At 39.1% G+C, this 23,964-nt stretch overlaps 1 protein-coding gene across 1 annotated transcript in view; it reads left to right on the forward strand.

Annotated features, from left to right (window-relative positions):
* The window catches only part of ntrk2a (neurotrophic tyrosine kinase, receptor, type 2a), a 228,028-nt gene that overhangs the window by 34,627 nt on the left and 169,437 nt on the right, over positions 1-23,964 (forward strand). The window contains exons 4-7 of the mRNA XM_059969820.1: positions 7,193-7,261; positions 10,669-10,826; positions 22,225-22,361; positions 23,224-23,359. Coding sequence (XP_059825803.1) covers positions 7,193-7,261; positions 10,669-10,826; positions 22,225-22,361; positions 23,224-23,359 — 500 coding nt within the window. The remainder of the gene's footprint in view (positions 1-7,192; positions 7,262-10,668; positions 10,827-22,224; positions 22,362-23,223; positions 23,360-23,964) is intronic.

Consider the following 23,964-nt stretch of genomic DNA (forward strand, 5'->3'; position numbering starts at 1 on the left):
CTATCTTACTTTCCCTTTTCTATTTTCTAATTATGATTTATAATTCAAATTTTTGTTATATTTGCTTCGATTTGTACTTCAGGGAGCATGAAGTGCAGAATCAAATATCGCTGTGATGGTCGTACACTCTAGTATCAATTGTTTGTTGACAATAAATTAAAGAAAAAGAAATTCTAATCTCTTGTCATTTTTACTAAAATTGCTTTTTTGGGGGGGATTTCTGCGCAGATAATGATAATTCAAGTATTGGCCTGTTGTGAATGTAGGTGGGCAGGGGAAGACACCAATCTAATACGTATGCATGTAGGTAACTTGGCTTCATGCATCTTAAGTTCCCGTCAGTGTAATAAATTATGTGTCTCAGACAGTACTCTGTGTAATATCTGCTTAAGTGGCTAATTAGATGCATTTGCTCCTCAGAGACTGAGATGCTGTTCTCCGATCCAGGAAACTAACTTTTTTTTTCTGGTTTCAACTGTCTGGAAAGATGAATAGAGTGAGATGAATTAGGTGCAAGGAAACCTTCATACAAAATACGTACCGAGCCAGCATTTAGGAATTCAGTAGCCTGTTCCTCCAATAGAAAAAAAACTTTTCAAAGTATCAACGTTTAAGTCAGTATTACTGAAACTAAACAATTCTGTGTTCAGGCTGTGGTGAACTATGTGCCTGTCGGGACACGCCCCCTGCTGACTGCTCCTGTGGCTCCTCCCACAGGCCCTGTATAAAGGAGATCTGAGGCCTGACGCTCGGCCTCAGTCTCCAGGACATTGTATGATAGACACTCACTCCTGGTTCCTTCTTCCAGTCAATAAAAGCTGATATCTCGCCTTACGTCTCAGTGTGAGTTATTGATGGTGCATCACAGGCATTTCTGAGGAGATATCAATTCTTGCCCAGACTTTCCTGGCAGTAGTCACCCACCTATGTTTGTTGCTAAATACTTGTCAGTTTTGCGGGAATTCAGGATTACAAAGCATTTAAAAGCCATCCAGTACCCAAGACTGGACACAAATCACATCATATACTGTCAGCTAGGAGTTAAGCAATGTATTTGATTATCCTTGACATCTGGAGACATTCCGGGCAGTTAAAAATGTGAGTCAACTATGACACAGTGAGGAGTTTTGAGGCAGAGCTTGGTTATCGAAATTCCACTGAACAGCAAGTTTGAGATCCACAACAAGCAGGATCACCTGCTGGCCACTTAACTTAATTCCCATTCCCATTCCAACATGTTGGTCCACGGCCTCTCCTACTGCCACTCCCAGGTTGGAGGAATAACACCTCATATTCCGTCTGGGTAGCTTCCAACCTGTTGGCTTGGACATCAATTTCTCTACCTTCCGGTAATTTCTTCTTCCATTCCCCATTCTGGTTCCCCTCTCACCTCTTCTTTTCTCCTTATCTGCCCATTAGCTCTCTCTGTTCTGTTCTGTAACTCCAGAAACTAATTGAAAGAGAAATACAGAAGTTGGGTCTACTTCGTTTCTGTTTTTATTTTTTTTAGTGAGGCAGTCACATATGATGTGGTGGTGTAATGACATATGCCATTCACGAACTTCTTACGTATAACCCATAATGAATTATGTAAACAACAAAGAATGCTTAATCAAGTTACATATTTACAATATTATTCAAATATTGCTGAAATATTAAACACACTACATCCTCCTCCTTCCCTTTCTCCCATGGTCCAGTTTTTGCTCCTATCGGATTCCTTGTACTTCAGCCCTTTACCTTTCCACCCAGAATTTCCTTCTTCTCAGTTCAACCCCTCCACGTCCTCCTGTCTTCCTCCTCATATGGCTTCACTTACTGTATCTATCTTTGAGCTTGTACTCCTTCCTGTCTTCTTATTCTGCTTCCTCCCCTTCCTTCCTAGAATGGATAAAGGGTCTTGGCCTGAAACTGAGACTCATTTTTTCTCCTTTCCATAGATGCTGTTTGATCTGCTGAGCTCCTGTGGCATTTTGTGCATGTTAGTTTGGGTGCAGATGTCCCAGACGTTCTGACAGCTCTGTTGGGGTGTTGGTGTTGGGTGGTCCCACCATCTGTTCCATACTGATCTCCCAGAATTTGTCTGAGTAATTTGGGCCATTATATTTAAGCAGGTACGTAAGGGTAATGGTCCAAATTAGCTAGACAAATTCTGTCCAAGCTCCCACTGAGAAGAGAAGCCTCTGTGTACCCATCACTATCTTCAGAAGCAGATAAAGGAGCTATGATAGGTGGACGTGCAGTCCACTGGGTGCAGTCTGCTCTGCCTGGCACATCTGCATTGGCCTTCATCGTTACAGTTTAGTTAACTTAGAAAACTCTGCCTTGAGGGGATTTGGGTGATCCCCCTGTAAAAACAGCAAGCTAAAGTCAAGGCTCCCCACTTTCTCACGAAAGTGCCAGTAAACCCGGCAAAATATAGAAATGGCAATGTCACACAAGCACACATACTAAGACTAGCCCTAATGGCTGTTTAAGTCTTTCCACCATTAAGAATCAGAATCAGGTTTAATATCATCGACATATGTTGTGAAACTTGTTAACTTAATGGCAACATATAATGCAAATCATGATAATATAGGAAAATAAATAAATAGACAAGTTATAATAAGAATACATATGTGTATTAAATAGTTAAGTTAAACAGAAACAGTAAAAATGAGGTCATGTTCATGGATTCAATGTCCATTTAGTAGTCGGATGGCATTTAACAACTGTATGGCTCAAAGAGCATAAGATATAGGAGCAGAATTAGGTCATTTCATCACAACTGATTCAATTTTCCTCTCAGCCCACATCTCTTGTCTTCCTCCCATATCCCTTCATATCCTGACCGATCAATCATCTTTCAACCTTTGCCTTAAATCTACATAAAGACTAGGCTTCCTCAGCTGACTGTGGTAGGAAACATCCCCTCCATATCCACTTTATCAAGGCCTTTCACCATTCAAAAGGTTTTAATGAGGTCAGCCTTCATTCTTCTGAATTCCAGTGAATACAGGCCCAGAGCTATCACACACTCTTTATACGACAAGCCATTCAATCCTGGGTTCAGTTTTGTGAACCTCTTTTAAACCGTCTCCAGTTTCAGCACATTCTTTCTACGATATAGTGTGGCCTCCTGTATATGGGTGAGGCCCGACATAGATTGGGAGACTGCTGAGCACCTATGTTTCATCCGCCAGAAAAAGCGAGATCTCCTATTGGCCACCCAATTTAATTCCACTTCCTATTTCCATTTCAATATGCCAGTCCATGGCCTCCTCTGCTGTCATGATGAGGCCACTCTCAGGTTGGAGGAGCAACACCTTATATTCCATCTAGGTAGCCTCCAACCTGATGGCATGAACATCCATTTTTTGAACTTCTGGTAATGCCAACACCCATCTCTCCTTCACCATTTCCCTTTCCCATTTCTCATTTCTCTCTCTCACCTTATCTCCTTACCTGCCCATCACCACCTCTCCCTTTTCTTTCCTCCATAGTTTTCTGTCCTCTCCTATTAGATTCCCCCTTCTCCAGCCCTGTATCTCTTTCACCAATCAACTTCCCAGCTCTTTATTTCATCCCTTACCCCCCACTCCCTGTTTCACCTATCACCTTGTATTTCTTTCACCCCTCACTGGAATTTTCTTTGGAATTCAGACGAATGAGAGATCTTATAGAAACATATAGAATTATAAAAGGGATAAGATAGAGTCAGGAAAGTTGTTTCCACTAGTAAGTGAGACTACAACTAGGGGACATAGCCTCCAGATTCAGGGGGAGTAGATTTAGGACGGAGATGAGGAGGAACTGCTTTTCCCAGAGGGCGGTGAATCTGTGGAATTCTCTGCCCAGTGAAGCAATGGAAACTACCTCAGTAAATATATTTAACACAAGGTTGGATAGGTTTTTGCATAGGAGGGGAATTAAGGGTTATTGGGGAAAAGGCAGGTAGGCGGAGATGAGTCCATGGCCAGATCAGTGATGATCTTACTGAATGGCAGAGCAGGCTTGATGGGCCAGATGGCCTACTCTTGCTCCTATTTCTTATATTCTTCCCCCCGCCCACCTTCATACTCTGACTCCTGATCAATTTTTCTCCAGTCCTGATGAAGGTTCTCGGCCCAAAACTCTTCTCCATAGATACTGCCTGGTCTGTTGAGTTCCTCCAGCATTTTATGTGTGTTGATTGGATTTCCAGCAGCTGTAGATTTTCTCTTGTTTGTGATCGCCCTTCTCAGACACCTTCTCATTAGCATTAAGCAGTTGTGCCAGTCTTTGGTTAGTGCTGCCATTTGAGCTGCCATTGTCTGTTGATGTCACACTGAGAGCTTTGATTGAGTGCCAGTCTAATTGGATTTTTCTCAACCATTCATGTCCGAAAAGCGCTGGCTCTCCAGTTTTCAATACATAAAGCTCTAACTGTTGTGTCTGGCCTCCATACGTCACATTTACTTTCTGCTTGCCTTTGGGAGACACTTTTTCACCTGTGTAAGTCTTTAGCATCATTGAGGTCTTCTCTAATAGTATCTTTGAAAATGGACTGTTGACATCAGCCTCTGGAATTATGGACAAAGTTGACCCTGTATCCAGCTCCATTGTCAGTTTTACACCAGACGCATCTATTGTGATCCAGATGATTTTGTGATCTGCTTCAGTTATACTCAGTTCTAGGTATGACAGTTCACCTTTGTCAGATTCTATGTTGTCTGATTCTGTGTTACATTCAATAATTTTATGCATTTGCTTAGTTTTTCACTCAGTTGTGCTTTTTGTCTGCCTTGCACACTCTCTCTATGTGACCTTATCTGTGACATCTTTCTGCAGACTCTTTCTTTGAACCAACAGTCATTTGCATCATGGGAGGATTTGCCACATTGATAACATCTTTAGCTTTTTGCACCATTCAGAGACACTTTGTGCATTTCACACTCTAACCTCCTCGTCTGTAGTTCTGCTGCAGCCCTTGCTGCAATCTCTAATGATATTACAATGGTCAATGCCCATTCTGAGGTGAGTTCTCTTTCAGACAGTAGCCTCTTTTGAGTGCTTTGACTATGCATGCCACATACAAGCCTGTCCCTTAATGCATCAGGAAGCCCATTTCTAAAGTCCCAGTACTAGGAAAGTTTGAGCAGTTCTGCAATGTACTCAGAAATGCTTTCTTCTTTTGACTGGTTCCTTTTGTAAAATCTAAATCTCTCAGCTATTACCAGCAATTTATGGTTCAAGCAATTTTGTAAAATTGTAACAATTTTGTTGAATATCTTGCTTGCTGGCTCTTCAGGGGTTAGTAGGTTGCACAAGACTCTACATTCTTGGGCCCATTGAAGTGTACCCAAAGAAGTCTAGGAGCTTTCTTCTGCTCATCCACATTGTTTGCATGACAATAACTCAACCCTCTCGATCTATGTCTCACAGCTTCATTAGCATGATCAAATTTGTCAACTTTTCTGACTGAAGCCATCACCATGTTATTTTCACTTTAAATTCAGTGTGTCTTTACTCGTGGGTTCCTTTGTTAGCGTCCTTGAAGACATTCATGTGCTGTTTAACTTGTGCTGTTTTGTCCCATAAATGTCAGTATAAATATTGTGATACTTTCTGACATTCAGGTTCGTTCTTGTCGCCAATTTGTTGACAACTACATATCAATTAAGTAAAAACATGCAGGCAGATGATGGCTTTAACTGGTGTATTCATATTGCAGTGAAAGAGAAAAAGAGAGAGAAAACAGTGCGCATGCGTAGATAACAGCGCATATGTAGGACACAGATCGATACATAGTGATAAGGGTGAGGGAGTCATTGCTCTTAAAAGAAGCAAATCTATATATTAACAAAACCATGTTGACCATGATCTATTTTATCATGTACCTCCAAGTACTTTGAGACTTCATCCTTGATAATTGAATCATCTGATAGGAATCTCAAACATGCATTCCTTCTACTTATGTTAAACTTCCGTGGTCTTCTTCAGTCTTCAAAATATTCAAAGACTTTCAAATCACCTTTGAGGCAGAGAGCTCCCATGGCTCACGATCAATAGACAGAAAAGAGTTTGCTTCATCTCTTGCTTAAATGGTTGGATCCTTATTTTTTGACTGTGATTACAGATTCTAATTTCTCCTACAAGTGAGAGACAGCCCTCTCCACCCTATCAACACTTCCTAGGATCAATCAATTAGTACTTCAATCAAGTGCTCTCCCATTATTCCAAGCTCAAGTTAAATCAATTCTGCCCATTTTTGACCTTAGAGTCCAAAATCTGAATGTTACCAATGACTAAATTCAAGGGCATTCAACTTTATATAACATCTTGCTCATAGGATTATTTTGAAAATATCATTCTAATATCATGTCCAATTCCAAGACTTTATCACATAGAATTTCAACGTAAATTGCTAATAAAACCACTCAAATGTTCCGCTCTTCTCTTCTCACAAGTGAAATCATGTATTAACTTACTGGTACAATGTACTTAGTAATACCCACACAAGATATATTGTGTTTAATTCCTTTTCTACAATTTCTATTAGCTTGGAAACTTAATTGGCATTATTACTGAACTTAATTTGAACTTCCTTCTGTCCATTATTTAACAAAACTTAAAAGTTTAAAATAATTTTACATTTTGGATTTTGAAGGACAGGCTACTTAGTCCAAAATGATATCTCTGTGTGCATTCTGTACATAGGCTTCCTTGCACCTAATTCATCTCACACTATCCATCTTGCCACACCAATGAAACTAGAAAATAGTTAGCTTTCTTGCAGAGCTGAAGCCTCCTCAGAAATGCCCGATCACAGAGTATATTAAACAGTGGTCAGATAAATATCATAAACACATAAAATATTGGTGTGATATACAAAGATTCAAAGTATATTTATTATTGAAGTATGTATGTAATATACAATTCTGAGAATTGTCTTCCCACAGACAGCCATGAAACAAAGAAAATCCTGGAACCCATTCAAAGAAAACCATCAACCCCCTCCCATGTGCAAATAAAAGTCAAATTGCACAAGTGGTAAAGAAGAAAAAAAAGAGCAAAAAGCACAGAACATAAAACACAAAATCGAAAGGGTCCAGGCATTTTCAGTTCTGCTCAATTCTCTTCATTCTACCCGTTATCAGCAATAGTAACTTCTGCCTTACCATTTCCAACGCAAGTATCCATTACAATTAACTCTTTTTTTTTATTTCAGCAACCTTGCCAACAACAGATTTTCAAGTTTGTCATGGAAACCCTTTCGTTATCTGGAATTAACTCATTTGTAAGTTGTGTTGCATAAATATTTAGAAAAAAGTGAGAGCTTCTAAACACCAAAACTTTATTTGGGCTCCTAACACTTTGAATTGACTGTATCATCATATTGGTGGCAAAACCCTAGAAAATATGCATTAGGATATTACATTGGAAAATTGAAATGATGCTAATTTATCCAGTATTTTAATAAATTTGGTGCTTCAGTTCAAACAATGAATAGAAGCAATTTTTCCAAATTATGAAGTGTTTCTGTAGTATTTTAATTTTTGGCCTTTTGCATTGATCTAGGCATTGTATTGTAACTATTTTATATGTTATATTATGGTGTAGTTTTTGTATTTTAATTGGAAATGTCAGCATTGAAGGTCTGAATTTCTTTGCTCAAGTTTCAACAAAAAAATGAATGATTCCTGGGTTAAGTACTTGATTATTCCTAGTTTCCCTATTACTAACCTTTTGTATTATTCCTTTACCTTGGGTCCACAGGCAATTTCAAATCAAACTGGCCAGCAATGCGATACTTCCAATTTTAATCCTTGTTACATATTCTCAAATTTCTTTCTAAGTTTGATACAATTATTTTCTAACTATGTAATTTGTCTTGTATATTGTCATAGTGGTCAAACCAAAATATGTAGTTGCTGGTTTGAATATGGAAGAATATATATTCAAAATAGTCAGCTTTAGGAAATGAATCACCATTGGAATATCTGGTATGGTTGGAAAATATTAATGGATGATGTGACATTAGTTTTATCTGGATGAGCTGTTATGTTTCTGTTTGCTTAACTAAATTGATCTAAATTACGTTTAAACAGACTTGAAGAAGCTTTTTAATTTGATATTGGAGCATTTATTTATTATAAATTTAAATAAAGGATAATGCATTTGATTAAATTTATTTCTCAAACACTTCAGTCATTTTGTTGCCGAAATAATTTTAATTTTAATTTAAAATAATTTTTACATCATTAGCTGAAATAGAACTCTAGCAAATATTTAGTTACAGATCCTATTTAGCACTTTTAAATTTTTGAAGATGCATAGGTGTAATTTAAATGAATGTGGCTAGAAATTTAACTGCTGTTGCTCGCACTATGGTTTGGCTGGTTACTTTAGTGACAGTTTTTCCTTCTAATATTTATTTCTCCGAAGACCATTCTCTACCCTATATAACTTTTGGTTGATTCATAAAAGCTATACAGTTAAATACATAATTTCATTCATTCTTCAAATTCCTCCAATCTTTCTTCTTCCTTAACTCCATTCTGATTAGACTTTAGAATTTATTCACTCTCAGTTGTGTCGAGGTTTATGTGATATGTAGCCTTTACTCATTTAGTTTAAATACTAAGAAGAGACATGCATCCAAGCAGCCTCTGCTAGGCTAACGTAGCTGCAGTAGAGTCCATTAGTGACATTAGATTATGAATTTTTACTATGTGTTTTTCTAATCAAAAAGTAGCATCCATAGTTTTAGTTTTGCTAATTCTATCTGATATGACAAAGATCTCTGATAATAAATGGAACCATTTGATGTTCCAGCAGAAGCTTTTGTGCTAAGCTGTGAAGAATCCCAAGACTGAGTGCAGCTGGACATCCATTGTGGGTTTCACATTGGCTGTTGGCCAATTCAAACCCTTTAATATGCCTGCCCATAATCTAATAAAAATCTGATTTTTCTCTATATGGAATTTAAAAGCTAATCAATTGAACATTTTTACACTCAATCCATTTTTCAAATACACCAAATATTACATGTAATGAAATAGACACCAAGATGAATCAGCATTTGTTTTTAATAAAATGATGTGAATATGTTGGTGACCCAACCTTAAGGGATTTAAGTAGTAATAAAGGGTTGCAGGATCACTTTAAGGTCAAATTGAAGAGTAGAGCTACTACCTTAATGTTGAATTTTTTTTGTAACTTTCAGGGCCAACTTTTGACCTTAATGTTTAATGAAAATCAAGTTTGGGCTTTAAAAATTGTTGCAATTATCCTAAAGACAGTCAAACTTCCTATATGTCAGAGCAAGATCTGATGATATCCCTGGGGGCTGTATAATTTTAATCTGAGGTCCATGGAAATAGTATTCCTGCGTCATTAAGAAACCTTGGGTTTCCTTGCATTGGGATCTCCATTGCCTGACTATTCTGGTTTCTCAGCTCCCTCATCAATCACTTGTGTAACAGGATATGGCAGACACCTCCTGTGAGCCAGCATTCCACTGTGATCCAAGAACAACCAATTACCACTAGGATTCGGAATAGGATTGATTGGGCTGGTCTCAGTGGAAATTAAAGTTAAGTCTTAAAAGTGGATTGTAAGATTCTATATTTTTATATTTTAAATGTATTTATGTATTTGCTAGCTTTCTTTTGTCTCCTGAGGGCATGTGGGGGAACTGGTCAATAGCCAAATGAGCCAGAACAAAAGCTGAACACAGCATAATTTATCTTTATTCTCTCTATGCCTCCTCCAAATTCATATTCTTCAATTTATATTCCCTCTTCTACTTTTTTCCAAAGGAAACAACCCAACCTGGACAGCCTTATGTAGCAATAATAATTCTCCAACCCTCCTGGTAACATTCATCAAAATCTCCTCTTTGCTCTCTAGTGATATGGAATAATTCTTCTAGTGTGGTAATCAAAGCTTTACATAATACCCTGACTGTGACTTAAGAAGTGTTCTGTACAGTTCCAGCACAACCACCCTGTTTTTCTATTTCCTGCCTCAGCCACTAAAGATGAATTTTCTTGTTTAACTCCCCAAATCCATTGTCTCAGATTTTACAAAACTGAATTTAACTCACTATTGTTGTGTCCAATTACCCAGTCCATTGCTACCTTTCTCCATCCCAGAAGTTACTTCCTCATTGTTAATTTTGCTATCTTCAATAAATTTCTCAACTATTCTAGTCATTATCTTTGTCCAAAACACTTATGTGTACCACGGACTTAAAGGCACCTATTGGTGAGCAACCCTAATACATATGAAAAAGGTTATGCCCTACAAATCATTGAATTTTGACAGGATAAACCATTATCCTCTGTATTAAATAGGATAATTTAATTGATAGACAGACTAGAGTGGAGTTATAACAAAGATATTTCTCTCGGTGGTGGATGCTTTGAACTCATTGCCTGAAAGCAAAATCCCTAACACATCTAAAAGTATCTGGATGAATACTTGAAGAACCCTAACCCATAAGGTTATGAGCCAAGAAATTAGAAGTGGGATTCAAGTCAATTTTTATCTGAGTTGGATATGATTTACTGCATGGCCTCCTTTATGGCATAAATTTCTATGATACTAATGTAGAATATCTGATGCTAGATTAATTACATTATTACTTCTTACACTGGTGAGTGATCCTGAAGTAGGTGTCAATCTTTTTTCCTCCTTTAGAATCTTAACTGACAACCCATTCCTGTGCTCCTGTGGGATTGCGTGGATCCAGATATGGCAGCAGAAGAACCTGGCCACATTAGATGGTCAAAATCTGACGTGTCGGGAGGAGAATGATTTGAGGATAACACTGACACAAATGAAGATCCCAGACTGTGGTACTGGCACTTTCTCATTAATCTGTCTAACCATTTTATATTGGTTTTCCCTTTACATGCGTAACTCCTGATAAAAGCTGAAAAAGAAAGGAAGAAAATAGAACAAAATAGATCCAAGGAGTGGGAAGATTAATAAAGAGTTTTATGTATAGACTATAAATCTGAAATATCTCGAGAATCATTAGAGTTTTTAGCATCTCCTAAAGATTCTGCTGCCCCGTTAATTATTTGTAATGGCCTCCAGTACTACATCATTATTGACTGATGACTAATAATTATGCTTTATATCATTTATTTAAATGCCACATCAAAAATTTACATTTGTTTACTCACAGTACTCAAATGCAATGAGATGGAGAATTCTTTGTTCTGGGGTTCACGACCTTATGTTCTCAGAAACAGATCATCTTAGTGATGGTTCCTCACTAAAATGTCACAGACTCCCCACTCCCTCCATCCCCAAAAACATCCAATAACTAGTTTAAACAAGAGTTGCGGGGGGGGGGGTGGGGAACAAAGTCTGAACAGTTAGTGGAGAGGTTATGGAGACAGATGTTAGGACCTCAGACAAAGTCAGGAATCAAAAGGCTGAGCATGCAACTAATGTTCTGGGCTGCATAAATGTCAATGAAGAAGTATTGTAGGAAAGGCAGATGGGCTCAGGTTATAGATCAACACATGGAATTATGATACTGTAGCTATTACTGAGACTTGGTTGCGGTGGGGGTAGGACTGGCAGATCAGTATTACAGGGTCGTAAAGAAAGCTTTTGGCACATTGGCCTTCATAAATCAAAGAATTGAGCACAGAAGAAGGGATGTTACAGTGAATTTCTTTAAGACATTGGTGAGGCCTCATTTGGAGTATTGTGTGTAGTTTTCGTCACCTACCTACATGAAAAATGTAAATAAGGTTGAAAGAGTGCAGAGAAAATTCACAAGGATGTTGCTGGGACTAGAGCACCTGAGTTATAAGGAAAGATTCAATAGTTTAGGACTTTATTCCTTGGAATTTAGGAGATTTGATAGAAGTATACATAATTATGAGGGGTATAGATAGGGAAAATGCAAGCAGGCTTTTTCCATTGAGGTTGGGTGAGCTATAACTAGAAGTCATGGGTTAAGGGTGAAAGGTGAAAAGTTTAAGGGGAACATGAAGGGAAATTCCTTCACTCAGAGGGTGAAGAGAGTGTGGAACGAGCTGCCAGTGCAAATGGTGAATGTGAGCTCCATTACAACATTTAAGAGAAGTTTTGATAGGTTTATGGATGGCAGGGGTATGGAGGGCCATGGTACAGATGCAGGTCGATCAGACTAGGCAGTTTAAATGGTTTAGCATGGATTAGATGGGCTGAAAGGCCTCCTTCTGTCCTGTACTTTTCTCTGACTCAATGAATCTGTAACTGTACACTCCGACAGTTTCACCAGCGTTTGTTTGGTCAGTGTTTAGGTCTGGAAACTGCAGTGTTCCTTCATATGGGTAAAAAGGCAAATATATAAACCTGGACAGGAAAGAAGTGGTTTTGGTGACACCATTGTTTTATCTGCTCTGCTCTCCCAGCACCCGCTGCCCTTCTGATGGGGCATTTAATATCAGAACTTTGTTTTCTGTGATCCTGAACCTGACAGTAGGTCGATGTAATGTTACTCATTAGCTACAAATGTTTGCTGCCTTTCGTGATTTGAACTTAATCAAAGTATGGTTAGTAAATAAATGTAGAGGTTTCTATTAGTTTGGGAGTTTAATAATGGTGTGCCTAGTGATAGATGCCAGATGCTCTGGAATGAATTATTTACAGTACGATCAATTGCACATTAAAAATGGACCAGTGGACTTGTATTTAGTTTTAGAGTGCAGAGAACTTAAGTCCTGGCTTCTTGCCTGCTGTCCTTTAAACAGGTATCATAGCACCAGAGCTAACATGCATCTGATGCTCACGCATTTCTCTACAGACAATTGCAGAGACAGAAATAAACTACTTACCACACTATTGTTTTATCATGGTCAATATGAACAATAGCTCTATTTTTGCAGCTGATCCCTGAAAAATTAACTCAGTGAAAACATACATGAAACTAGATGACATGAATTTGTAGTAAATCCCAGATTGTTACAGGTTGTTTTAATTAATTCCTTCCCTCAAGGAATTATTACTCATTGTATTCCATATTCAATGAAATGCATTACTGCTACTGGATCTATATGTACTGACAGCTTTGTGTCTGGATTTGTGCCACACTAGGAACTTATAATAATCACTATAAGGTAAACTAAACTGTTACTGATCCACTAACTTCATCCAGATTCTTTTAATTTCATTATTAGCATGTATTTGAAGAAAATAAAGCAGTCAATGGGTTGCCATATTATCTCAATACCTCCTGAAGTAGCCATATGATAATGCTTGCTGTCTTGGCATGAAGGGGTATTTATAGATGGCTCTGTAATGCTGCACTCTCTATTGCCTTTATGTTTATGTAGCTCCCCTGACACAATACAGAATAGCAACATAGTTATCACCTCTGATGCCCCGCCCTAGAATAATCTGCAACAAGCCCTAATTTCTTATCGTGTGAAAAATGTTTTTAAGAAAGAAGAAAAATTTAAGGAGCATCAGTAAGGATGAGAGGGAGATGCAGACTCCCTGGTGGAGCTCTGTATGATCACTGGATATTATCCTTGTGTTGAAGTCAGAAAGCCCAAGTGCTAGTGGTTACCACATTTTCTGAACCCCATCAGCAGAAGTAATTGGCTATTTTTCTGCCACTTCCAAGCAGAAATCATGTGCTCTAAGAACTGACACTGACTTCCTCATGAAAATTCAATATAAACAAATCAGAAACAGAATTCAAGCTAACCTTCACCAACTAAAATTAAGTTAAATTATTGTAAGAAGTTACTTCCGTCTGCCATCCATATCATGATTATGAGATGCCTTGCTGAGATCTTGTTTACCAGGTGAATGGGGAAGAAATCTTGCAGTTTAGCCATGCAAAATTCACATTCTCCTTGTAAGCATTTTTCCATTTAGATTGAATTATTTTCTTCCCATTCACTAAAAATGATAAATATTTAAAAAATCAAATAAAAATAAATTTTACAGAAGGAAATATTTCTGATATAGCCAGCAGGACATTTTAGCAAGCACCAACTGTTTATCAGAGTTATAAAATATTGCTGTATAAAATGATAAAATTAATCTATTGAGAATGGAGCACTGAATACATTTTAGGCAGTCTCTTTGGTTTGAAATTGACTTATTTCACTCTGATTTTATGGGTTCTGTGGTGACTGATGAAGCCAGTGCAGGAACTTCAGACTCTTCCATATATGGTCAGGAGGACCCTGAGTGGGCACATGGGTGGATAGTTCATGAGGTAATTTGCTCCGTCAGCTGTTTATATAGGGCTTCTGAGTTCCCCTGGTGCAAGGATGCAAGATTCACAATCTTAGCCCAAATTCTCCCTTAACACTTTGATCACTCATAAGATGGAGATTCCTGGGAATCAATGGGGATGCTGCAATATTTCTAGAAGGCATTAAGCAATCCTTAAATTGCCTGGTTATCTCTTTTCATGATGGACTTCGGGATAGTGTATCTGTTTTGATGTTCATTTACTTGTGCTTCCAGTGAATTTGGAAGATTCTGTGGGGATGACCTCAGTGATAAATATCAAACACTTTGAAGTACTGCAGTAGGTAATCTCGGTCTCAAGGTGTGGTAAACTATGTATACTTGTCTGGACACGCCCCTCTGCTGACTGCTTCTGTGGCTCCTCCCACAGACCCCTGCATAAAGGCAATTGGGGCACTGCTCCTCCCTCAGTCTTCGAGATGTCATGCTCCCTTTTGCTGTTAATAAAAGCCTATCGTTCACTTCCAGTCTCTGAGAGTTATTGATGGTGCATCACAAGGGAGTAGGAGGTTAAGTCCCACTGTTGCCCAGTAGACCATGAGTTTCATGACAAGTCTGAGGTCTTGATCTTCAGGGTACTTATTCTCAGTCGGCTTAAGGCTGTGAAGGCACATTGACGGCAGTGGTGAACTTTATCACTGGTGTTGGCCTTTTCTGAGGGTATCTCCTGAAATTAAGAAAGTGGTTACATTTTCCAGGGTCTTAATTGAGCTTTTATGATCAGAAGGCAGCATTGTACATCAGAGGTACAGTGGTAATGGGTCTTGTCTTGTGTAATTCCCCCCTCTTTGTGTGTTGATGTTGGCTCAAACTCAGGAGCGAATGTTATCTGCATACTGAGATTAACTACTGAGGCTCTGGAGTGTAGTCATCACAGATAAAGCTGAATTTAACACCTCTTCCTAAGGAAGTGCATTGGAGGTAACATTGCAGTGAGAAAAATTAAGTTGGGTTAATGATGCACCTTTGTTCAATACTCATTTTGAGTGAGATTGTCTTTGTTGTAGACCTGCTGGGCTAGCATCAAGTCTTGCTTGCCATCAAATGTGCACACAAGAGATTTTACAGATGCTGGAGATCTTGAGCAACACACAAAAAATGTGGGAGGGACTCAGCACGTTAGGCAGCATCTATGGAGGGAATAAACAGTCATGGCTTGGGCCAAGTCTCTTCATCAGGACTAGTTAATGTAAGGCGTACAACTTTGAACAGCCAAATCTACAGAGAGTCCATAGCACCTTCCAGTTGAAGAGGTTGATGGATTTAATGAAGTCAAAAGTTTATGGAAACAAAAGAGAGACTGCAAATGATGGAAATCTGGAGGAATACACAAAATGTTCAGCAGGTCAGGCATTATTGATGGAAGGAAACGAGCACTCAACGTTTTGGGTTGAGGTGCTTCACCAGGACCAAAAAAAAAAGGTGGGGGGAAGGAGTGGAGGAATATCTGGTGGGTAGTGGGTGGATCCTGGTGAGAGAGAGGTGATAGGCAGGTGAGGGAGGGGGAGTGAAAAAGATGTGAGAAGCTGGGAGGTGATAGGTGGAGGTTTCAAAGGCCTGAAGAAGATTGAATATAATAAGAAATGAAGTGGACTGTAGAACAAAGGGAAGAAGGTAAACAAGACAACCAAAAGGGAGGAATGTGTGGTGAGGGACAGAATGCGAGGGAAATAGAAAGATGATGGGGCTGGTGAGAAAAGGAAAAAAGCACGGGGAGTGGGGGAGGGAAGCAGAAGGAAGTGAGAGAAATCATTGTTCAGGCTGTCAGGTTGGAGATGCTGTTCTTCTAAACTGTGTCTGGCCTCAGCTTGGCAGTAGAAGACGTGTGAGTCTGTTTTTTTATAAATTGGGCTGTAGCCTTTTCGACTTCTTGTTACTCAGCAATAGCAACAAGGTTGAACCAAGTAGCTCACTGTGGGATGGCATCAAGTGCAGAGTTGTAGCCGAGCAGATCTTCAGATGTTGCTTCCAGTGAGCATTGACTGTCAGTCTGACTGGTGATTTCACCTGCATTCTTGGCTCTCAGTGGGTGGAGCCTTTGAGTGTCTGTCTCATAAATAACGTTGATGCCACTGTAGAAACCACACATATTGTGACTGTCTTTGAGTTGCAGTGTCCGTGTTAATTCCAAGCACATTTGTAGATCTCTTCTTGATGAAGTGTATTAGAACCACATGTGCTTGCCATAGTAGAAGACAAGTCACTATTTTCTAAATAAGAATTTGGCTTATCATCACCCGCTTGAGGATAGGTTTGTGTCAATGGTATAAAAATTTTCTCAGGTCATAAAATTATCAGCACAGTGCACACAATTCCCTGTTCTACATTTCTGTTAGCTGCATTCACTTACATACCTACAATCATAAGAATTAGGAGTATAAGCAGGCCACCATACCTCTCTATTCTGTTTCACCATTCAATGCAGTTATAGCTGATCTAATTGTAACTTCAACATTGGACTTCAGTCTTCCTGTGGTAATATTCCACTCCCCTGCTTATTAAATATCTAGACTATTACCCATTGAACTAAGTTAAAAATTACCAAGCATCTCTGAATTCACAAGAGTGATACTCATGACATGCATTCAACCTGGATGTGCATCAATGTGTGGAACTTCAAATTCAACAGCCACAAGGGCAGAGACCTGTGGTACCTGAAATTATTTCAGAAATCTTAGATTTGTCCATCTATTGTCAAACTGTATCCAATTCCCTCAAATTGCTTAATGATAAATGAACAATGAATCAGACTAACCCCCCACTAGTACTTACTTTGGTTTCAGTCTCGCTCAGTTCTTGATTGACACAGATGATTCTTCTGCAAGTAATGTTGATAAACATGAGGATGATTTGAGAAGCCCTCTGCTGTAATTCCAGATTGGAGATACTTAATTAAATTATGTACCAGAGATGTCAAAAGAATAGTATGAATTCAGTATATGGTTCCTATATTGGTTGTTTATCATTATACTATTATTTAAGAGACTTTAATCAGGAAGACTATTGTTACCTAATTCCATTCTGGACAAAAAAAATGTACAGTACCATAAATCCAGAAAAAATGTCATCTTATTTTTGCTTTTCAGAGAGCTGAAAATTGGGGATAAAGCTGGTTAATGCACAAAATTTCATTATAACTTTATATTTAATTACAGTAATTATGATAGATGTAAAAAGCATCAGCACTTTTCCAGGCAATGTCTAGAATAAGTTTATCTTTTACTGAGAAAGGACTAAATGTCTTTTTATGATTGTTACTTTGCACCTAACAACCATATGGCAGCAGTGTGCAATTTTGAAAAGTGCATTTTCATTTAATGCTATCCTATTAATGGGAAAATAAATAGATTCACTGACCTTAAAAGAACATTAATGTAAGGCAGGATAACTCTTGCAGTCTCCATTCATCATTGTGAAGGAAATAACCAACCAAATGATTAAAAATAAAGTTCACATGCAACAGTACATGAATAAAGCTTGGAAGAAGGTGAATAAAGCAAATAGCAGTTTTCCTACATCAACCTGGTATTATCCAGACATAGGCACAGAATGGCTTGGTCAATCTACAAAATTCGCCTCACTAAAATCTGCTGACCTGTATCAGAATTGGGAGAGCGAACATTCACCTCCTATTCCTCTCATGGTCTTTGGATCTAAGATGTGGCTATGAGATTTAACAAGGGCCAAGTCTTTTTGTGGGATACAGAGATTAGTCCTTGTTTCAGCCCCACTCGGGTCCTCTGTGTTTCCAGTACATCGTGACTATATTGGGACTCATACAAAAAAATGAGACTTCATCGCTCTTTCTGCAAGTTCCACCTTGCTCTTTTACTCCTATGTTTCAGTCATTACTATATGATATCACTATAATTTCTTTACTTGAATTGAGCATTTCATTTATGAGGAGAGATTGCAGAAGCTAGTCTATTCTCCCTGGAGCAGAGCAGGTTTCGAGGGGCATGACTGAGATACATCTAATTATAAGGGGTATAGATAGTGTAGAATGCAGGAAACTTTTCCCCATTGATAAAACTAGAGGATATGAATTTAATTTCAGGGAGAAGAGATTCAGAGGTGATCTGAAGAAGTCCTTCATCTAGAGAGTGGTAAATACTAGAATGCGCAGCCTGTGGGAGTGGTTGAAACGGGATCATTGACAGCATTTAAGAAGTGTCTAGATGAGCGCTTGAAGAGCTTAGGCATATAAGTCTATAGGTGGCAAATGGGATTTTTATGGAAGGGTTGTCTACTAGTTAATATACTGTACCTATTCTGATGCTGTATGATTCTCTGACATCATTTTACAGCCTACATTGTAAGGGATAGGTTGGTGATCAATATTTATTTCAAGGCCACTGCGGGCCACAGCTATCCTGATTCCATTTTCAGTGTCTGCAAGGTATGAGGCAACTGCCTCAGTTTTGACACAGATTCCCAGATGTTGGTGAGTTCCTCAGAGAGACCTGGCTTTATGCTGAAGCCCACTCACTGAGTAGGGCGAGGCTGACTCCGTCAGGTAGGTTTAGAACAGATCCACCACTGGGAATCCTCAAAGGGCTGCGAGCCACCAGCCATGCCCAGGTTATAGTGCAGCAAGTCCTGCCACGTTCTGACCCCGGATCTCGGTCAGTTTACCATCACTGGTTCAGTGTGGAGCATTGATGGTCATGGCAAGAGCAGCAGCAGTTGCCCCGAATAATTAAGTGACACCCTGGCAAATGTACAACTCTGGACCACATAGCCACTAAGTAACAGAAGTAACATGCTAAGTGATACTGTGATCAACAGATTGTATTATAGCTCCACTTTCTGGGCAGGAACTGTGGTGAACAATTAACTAAGAAGAAGGGGAGGACCTTTGGAGCAATCTACTCAACATCTGTGCTTAAGGAAAGACTGATTGTGTTTGTACAACACACACAAAATGCTGAAGGAACTCAGCAGGTCAGGCAGCATCCAGGGAAAAAAAGTACAGTTAACATTCCTGTCGAAGGGTTTTGGCCTAAAACATCGACTATACTTTTCCCCATAGATGCTGCCTAGCCTGCTGAGTTCCTCCAGCAACGTGTATGTGTTGCTCGGATTTCCAACATCTGCAGATCTTCTCTTGTTCATGATTTGATTGCATTTGTCCCGCTTTTATTGGACAGGAATATCCAATGCCAAAATTTTCTGTCAGAAGTGTCAAGTGGATGATGTTCGCTTTCTCGTGAGGCTTCCCCTTAAGGAACATAAGTTTCTGCACAATTCTTTCACCCCAAGTAGTGTCAAGGAGCAGATGAGGTGATTCGATACTGCATTGGTAATGGGGTCGCTCAAGATGCTCTCCAGTACAACCAGATCTCTGAACAAATTATTGCAAGATTGACGTTGGTCTTACACAGTTTTGAGAAGAAATAAAATCAATCAGCCACCCATTCATTGCTTCATTATCAGCAAAGTGATTGTCACTTTCAATCACCTCCCTACTCACTGACGGACGGCCCACTAATGGTTAGTTAGAGCCCACAAGGACCACACAGCGTCCAACCTCTTTACAGGCTCGGTTGAAAATTAATTGCTGTGGAGAGGTAGGAGACATTATCTTTCCAAAGCATATCTGACAAAGCGTGTTATCAAGGAGCTTGAGTAAAATTAAGATTAATGAGAACTAAGGAGAGAACTCACAAACAGCTTGGTGCTACACCTTGCACGGTGGAAGATGGTGTGGTTCTGGAAATCAATCATCTCAGTGCCAGGATCTCACTATGGATTTACTCTGTGTCCTAATGCAATCATCTTCAGCTAAGTCAGAAGTAAGGATGTTCACTGATGATTACACAATGTCCATTCCATTCCGATTTCTTAAGAAAATGAAGCTATTCCTTCTTGCATGCAGCAAGACCTGGACCACATTCAGGTATGAACTGATGTGGCAAATTTGCCTCACACAAATACCAGCCAATGAGAGTCTCTGCTGCCATTTTACCTAATATTCTCTTTAATTCTTATTTTCCATTGCTGAGACATCAACAACATAGAGTGCTCTTCATTGTCTAGAAATCTTGCTGGACCAACCACTTTAATATTGTGACTATAAGTTCTGTGGTGGGTGACTCATCATTCTTGTGCTTGAGATATAATTTTATGTTAAATCAGAAGATCACAGTTTGAGGCTCCTTGATTATCTGCCAGTTTTTCATAATCTAGTAGTTCACTCCCCATAAACCTGTCTTTCTACTGCAGTAAATCGTCAATGGGGGAGGTACTTTTGTCTTTAGTTTCTTATAGTTGCTCAAATCCAAGTTCACAGTGAACTTGTTTTCATTAAACTGCTATAAGTACTCATGTATTTCATACATTGTCTCTCCTCCCCCCCACTCCCCCTCCCCATTTGGTTCTGGTTTCATCTGCCATTCACCCTCTCCTACTTGTTCCCATTAACCTTCCTTATCAGATATTGGTAACCTTTGTGTTTCTGTTTATTACCCTCTCAACTAGTCCCATCTTCACCCCTCCCTCCCTCACCTGCAACTTTTGTTTTTTTTCTCATCCGCCTCCCACCTCCGTCTCCTAATTCACCCTCTCCCCTACCTGGTTTTATCTGCCTCTGATCCTTCCTCAGTTCCCCAATCACTTCTGGCCCCTGTGTTGTCACTCCCCACTCTCCTCTTTACACTGGCTATCTCCCAGTCCCATTGCAGCATTTCCAGTTCCTTTTTCATCACAGATGCTGCTTCCAGCAGATTGTTTGTTGGTTTAGATTCCAGTGTCTGCAGTGTTACTGTTTTATGCAGCTTCACCCTGATCAATCCACTGATTTCTAGCCTCTTCCTACTATAACCCTGTATCCGTGTATTTGTTTGGTAGCACAGTATAGTAAAAGCTGGTGGTATCAGTTAGATCTGCAGAGTGCAGCTTCTGAGGAACCAGCCATCTCACTCACACCCATCTTATGCTTGATTCCCCTACAGGATGAAAGTATGAGAACTGTGTATTAGGGTTTGTTGTGGTTGCAAGCTATCTGTATATACTGTATATCACACATTAGGGTGAAAATTGTTGGTTGATTGATTAATGACTGCATTGATTTGCCTTATCTTTGAGTAGCCAGTAATTTGTTTATACTTTATCAGCATCTTTGCCTGCAGGTTGATGATACTTTTTGGTAGAGCTTCAGTTACCTCATGAAACAGCCAATCAGAAGACTGGTGCCACGTGAATGTTATATTTTTAATCTCATTATTTCTGACAATGTAATGTGAATTCCAGGCAGCTTCTGTGGGGCTTTTTCCCTTTAGTCACAGGCACAGCCAGTGAGTGGTGACACCATTACAAAGCTGAAAATGGATGACACAGGTTCAATTTATTATCACTGAAACTGGTCCATGTCCTGAAATAATCTTTATTCTGCATTAATTTAAACAAACTGTTATTTTTTTTTCCAAGGTAAAATCTGTTCAGTAGCAAATAACGTAAAAACAAATTGCTCAAGATCTTTTTTCAGACAACCTGCAAATACAGGTGTCCTTCACATTAGGCAGATTATGTTCCCAGAAATCAAGCCTTACCACTATTTTCCAATATGCAAAACGATGTGTGTGTGTGTGTGTGTGTGTGTGTGTGTGTGTGTGTCATGAAATGTGAGTTGGAAAAAAAATATTGAGTTATTTTATTCATATAAATTTTGTGATAGCAAATTTTATTCAGCATCTCAAACCTTTGGGTAGTGATTTGTCAATTCTGCGGGGAGACATTCCCATAACCTAAATAGCCATAATGCAAGGGTCACCTGTAGCATATTTCATCGTTATTCATCAGAAGTACTGTAGCAAGGAATTGAATAAATATTTAATGTAGAAGGATTAGCAGTGGAACTAACCTCTTTCAAAGAGGCTGAATGGTCTCTTTCAGTGCTTTGTTCTAGTTTCCTAATCAAAACTATTATGCAGACGTTACAGTTTTAGTTGTTCTGCTGAGTTTTGTTCCATTTTTGTTTCACAGAGATGCCTAAAGCTGCTGTGAATGTTACTAATGTAACTGTGAATGAAGGTGGTGAATTTGCAGTTAAGTGCAGTGGCACGGGAAGGCCTTCTCCCACGGTGGACTGGCAAAGACATTCCCTCTACTCGTCTTTCCAGGTATGTACCTGATGTGTTGGCGATGTAGTATGCGTCACATGACTCTGTGTTTTAAGCTTGGCCCAAAATTACTTGATGTTCATTGCAGAACTGCCTCCAAAACTGTAACTCTATGACTACAAATTGTGTGGAGGTCAAGACCGCTGTGCAGGTGTGTATAAATATGAGGTTCTGAGCTCCCACTGGCTGCCAGTGCTGTACCAAGGCCTAACTGTGGTGCATAGACTTCCACAGTTGCTCAGCGTTTACATTGAAAAATCTACCTGCTGAACTCACATAAGGTTAGTTTGAGCGCAGGATGTGTGACTCCATTCATTTTAATAGAGAGGAACAAGTACACCTGAAAGGAGGCAAGTTATATTTTTAAAAATTAATTCAGTTAATTTTGGTTTAATTGTTTAAAATCTTTTATTCTTCTAGCTCTGAAATCATATTTTTTTAAACAAGTAACAGTATGTTAAGTTTTAAATGTCTCGGTTTGATCATAGTGCCTCTGATCAAGCCAAGGCTTGTTTTCTCGAGGAAATTCTCAATGGGAAATCAGGTTTAGAGGGCAGAATGTAGTGAACATGGGCGGCAAGTCAAATCAAGGATATTCTGGGTCTGAATTTCATTTGAGATTTTCCATTGACATATCCACATCTCTCCTATAGGTGGAGCCACTTGCTGGGGTCTAGTCCCCAGGCGTAGGCTTGGCTTGCTACTCAGCTAATTTCTCTTAAAGCCACTAAAATGTTGATGCTGTGCCGTTTCCTTCTTCATTGGAAGGTGTTAGCAGTTGGAACGTTGCTCACCAGGTGGAAAGCGACCTGTTAATATGTTAATCATAATTTGGAGAGTAACATTTTGTCATTTTCTTCAGCCTACAGAAGCTTCCAGACCGTTAGTAACATTAAAGCTGAATAACATTTCTCGTGGTGACAATGGACAGCAGCTTATGTGCATAGCTGAGAATATAGTGGGAGAATCCAAGGCTACTGTCAATCTGACTGTTTTCTGTAAGTATAGACCACTCCTATCATATCCTATCCTAAACTCATTTAACCTTTTATGCAGAATCACATGCTATAAAGTAATTAAAAATTTGATACCTTGTAACTTAAAAATCTGGATTTAAGTTTCAAGATGAAACCTAGACTGCAATTATTTTTGAGTCACCAGTGACTGCAGATGCTGGAATCTGGAGCAACAAAGAAGATGTTGGAGGAACTTGGTGAGTCTGCTCCAGTTGAAGGTTCTTGACCTAAAATGTTGACTGACTGTCCATTTCCTCCACAAATGCTGGTTTAACCTGCTGAATCCCTCCAGCATCTTCATTCTTGTGGCAATTATTCAAGTAATTACTATATGGAGAAATTTTATACAGTGTTTATCAAACATAGGGATATATTGCATTAATGATTATACAAGGCAAAGATGACTTTTCTGTCTCTTAAATGACTGAAATAGTAAATATCTTCTTCACAGCTACGGAAGTACTCAGAATAATTTCTGAAGTCTTTATGTTACATGTGTCCTTATAATGATGACTGGTTGATCACATGTGATCAACACACACAAAATGTTGACTGTTTACTCTTTTCCATAGATGAGGCCTGGCCTG

The sequence above is a fragment of the Hypanus sabinus genome, chromosome 5, assembly GCF_030144855.1.
Source record: "Hypanus sabinus isolate sHypSab1 chromosome 5, sHypSab1.hap1, whole genome shotgun sequence".
NCBI classification, from domain to species: Eukaryota; Metazoa; Chordata; class Chondrichthyes; order Myliobatiformes; family Dasyatidae; genus Hypanus; species Hypanus sabinus.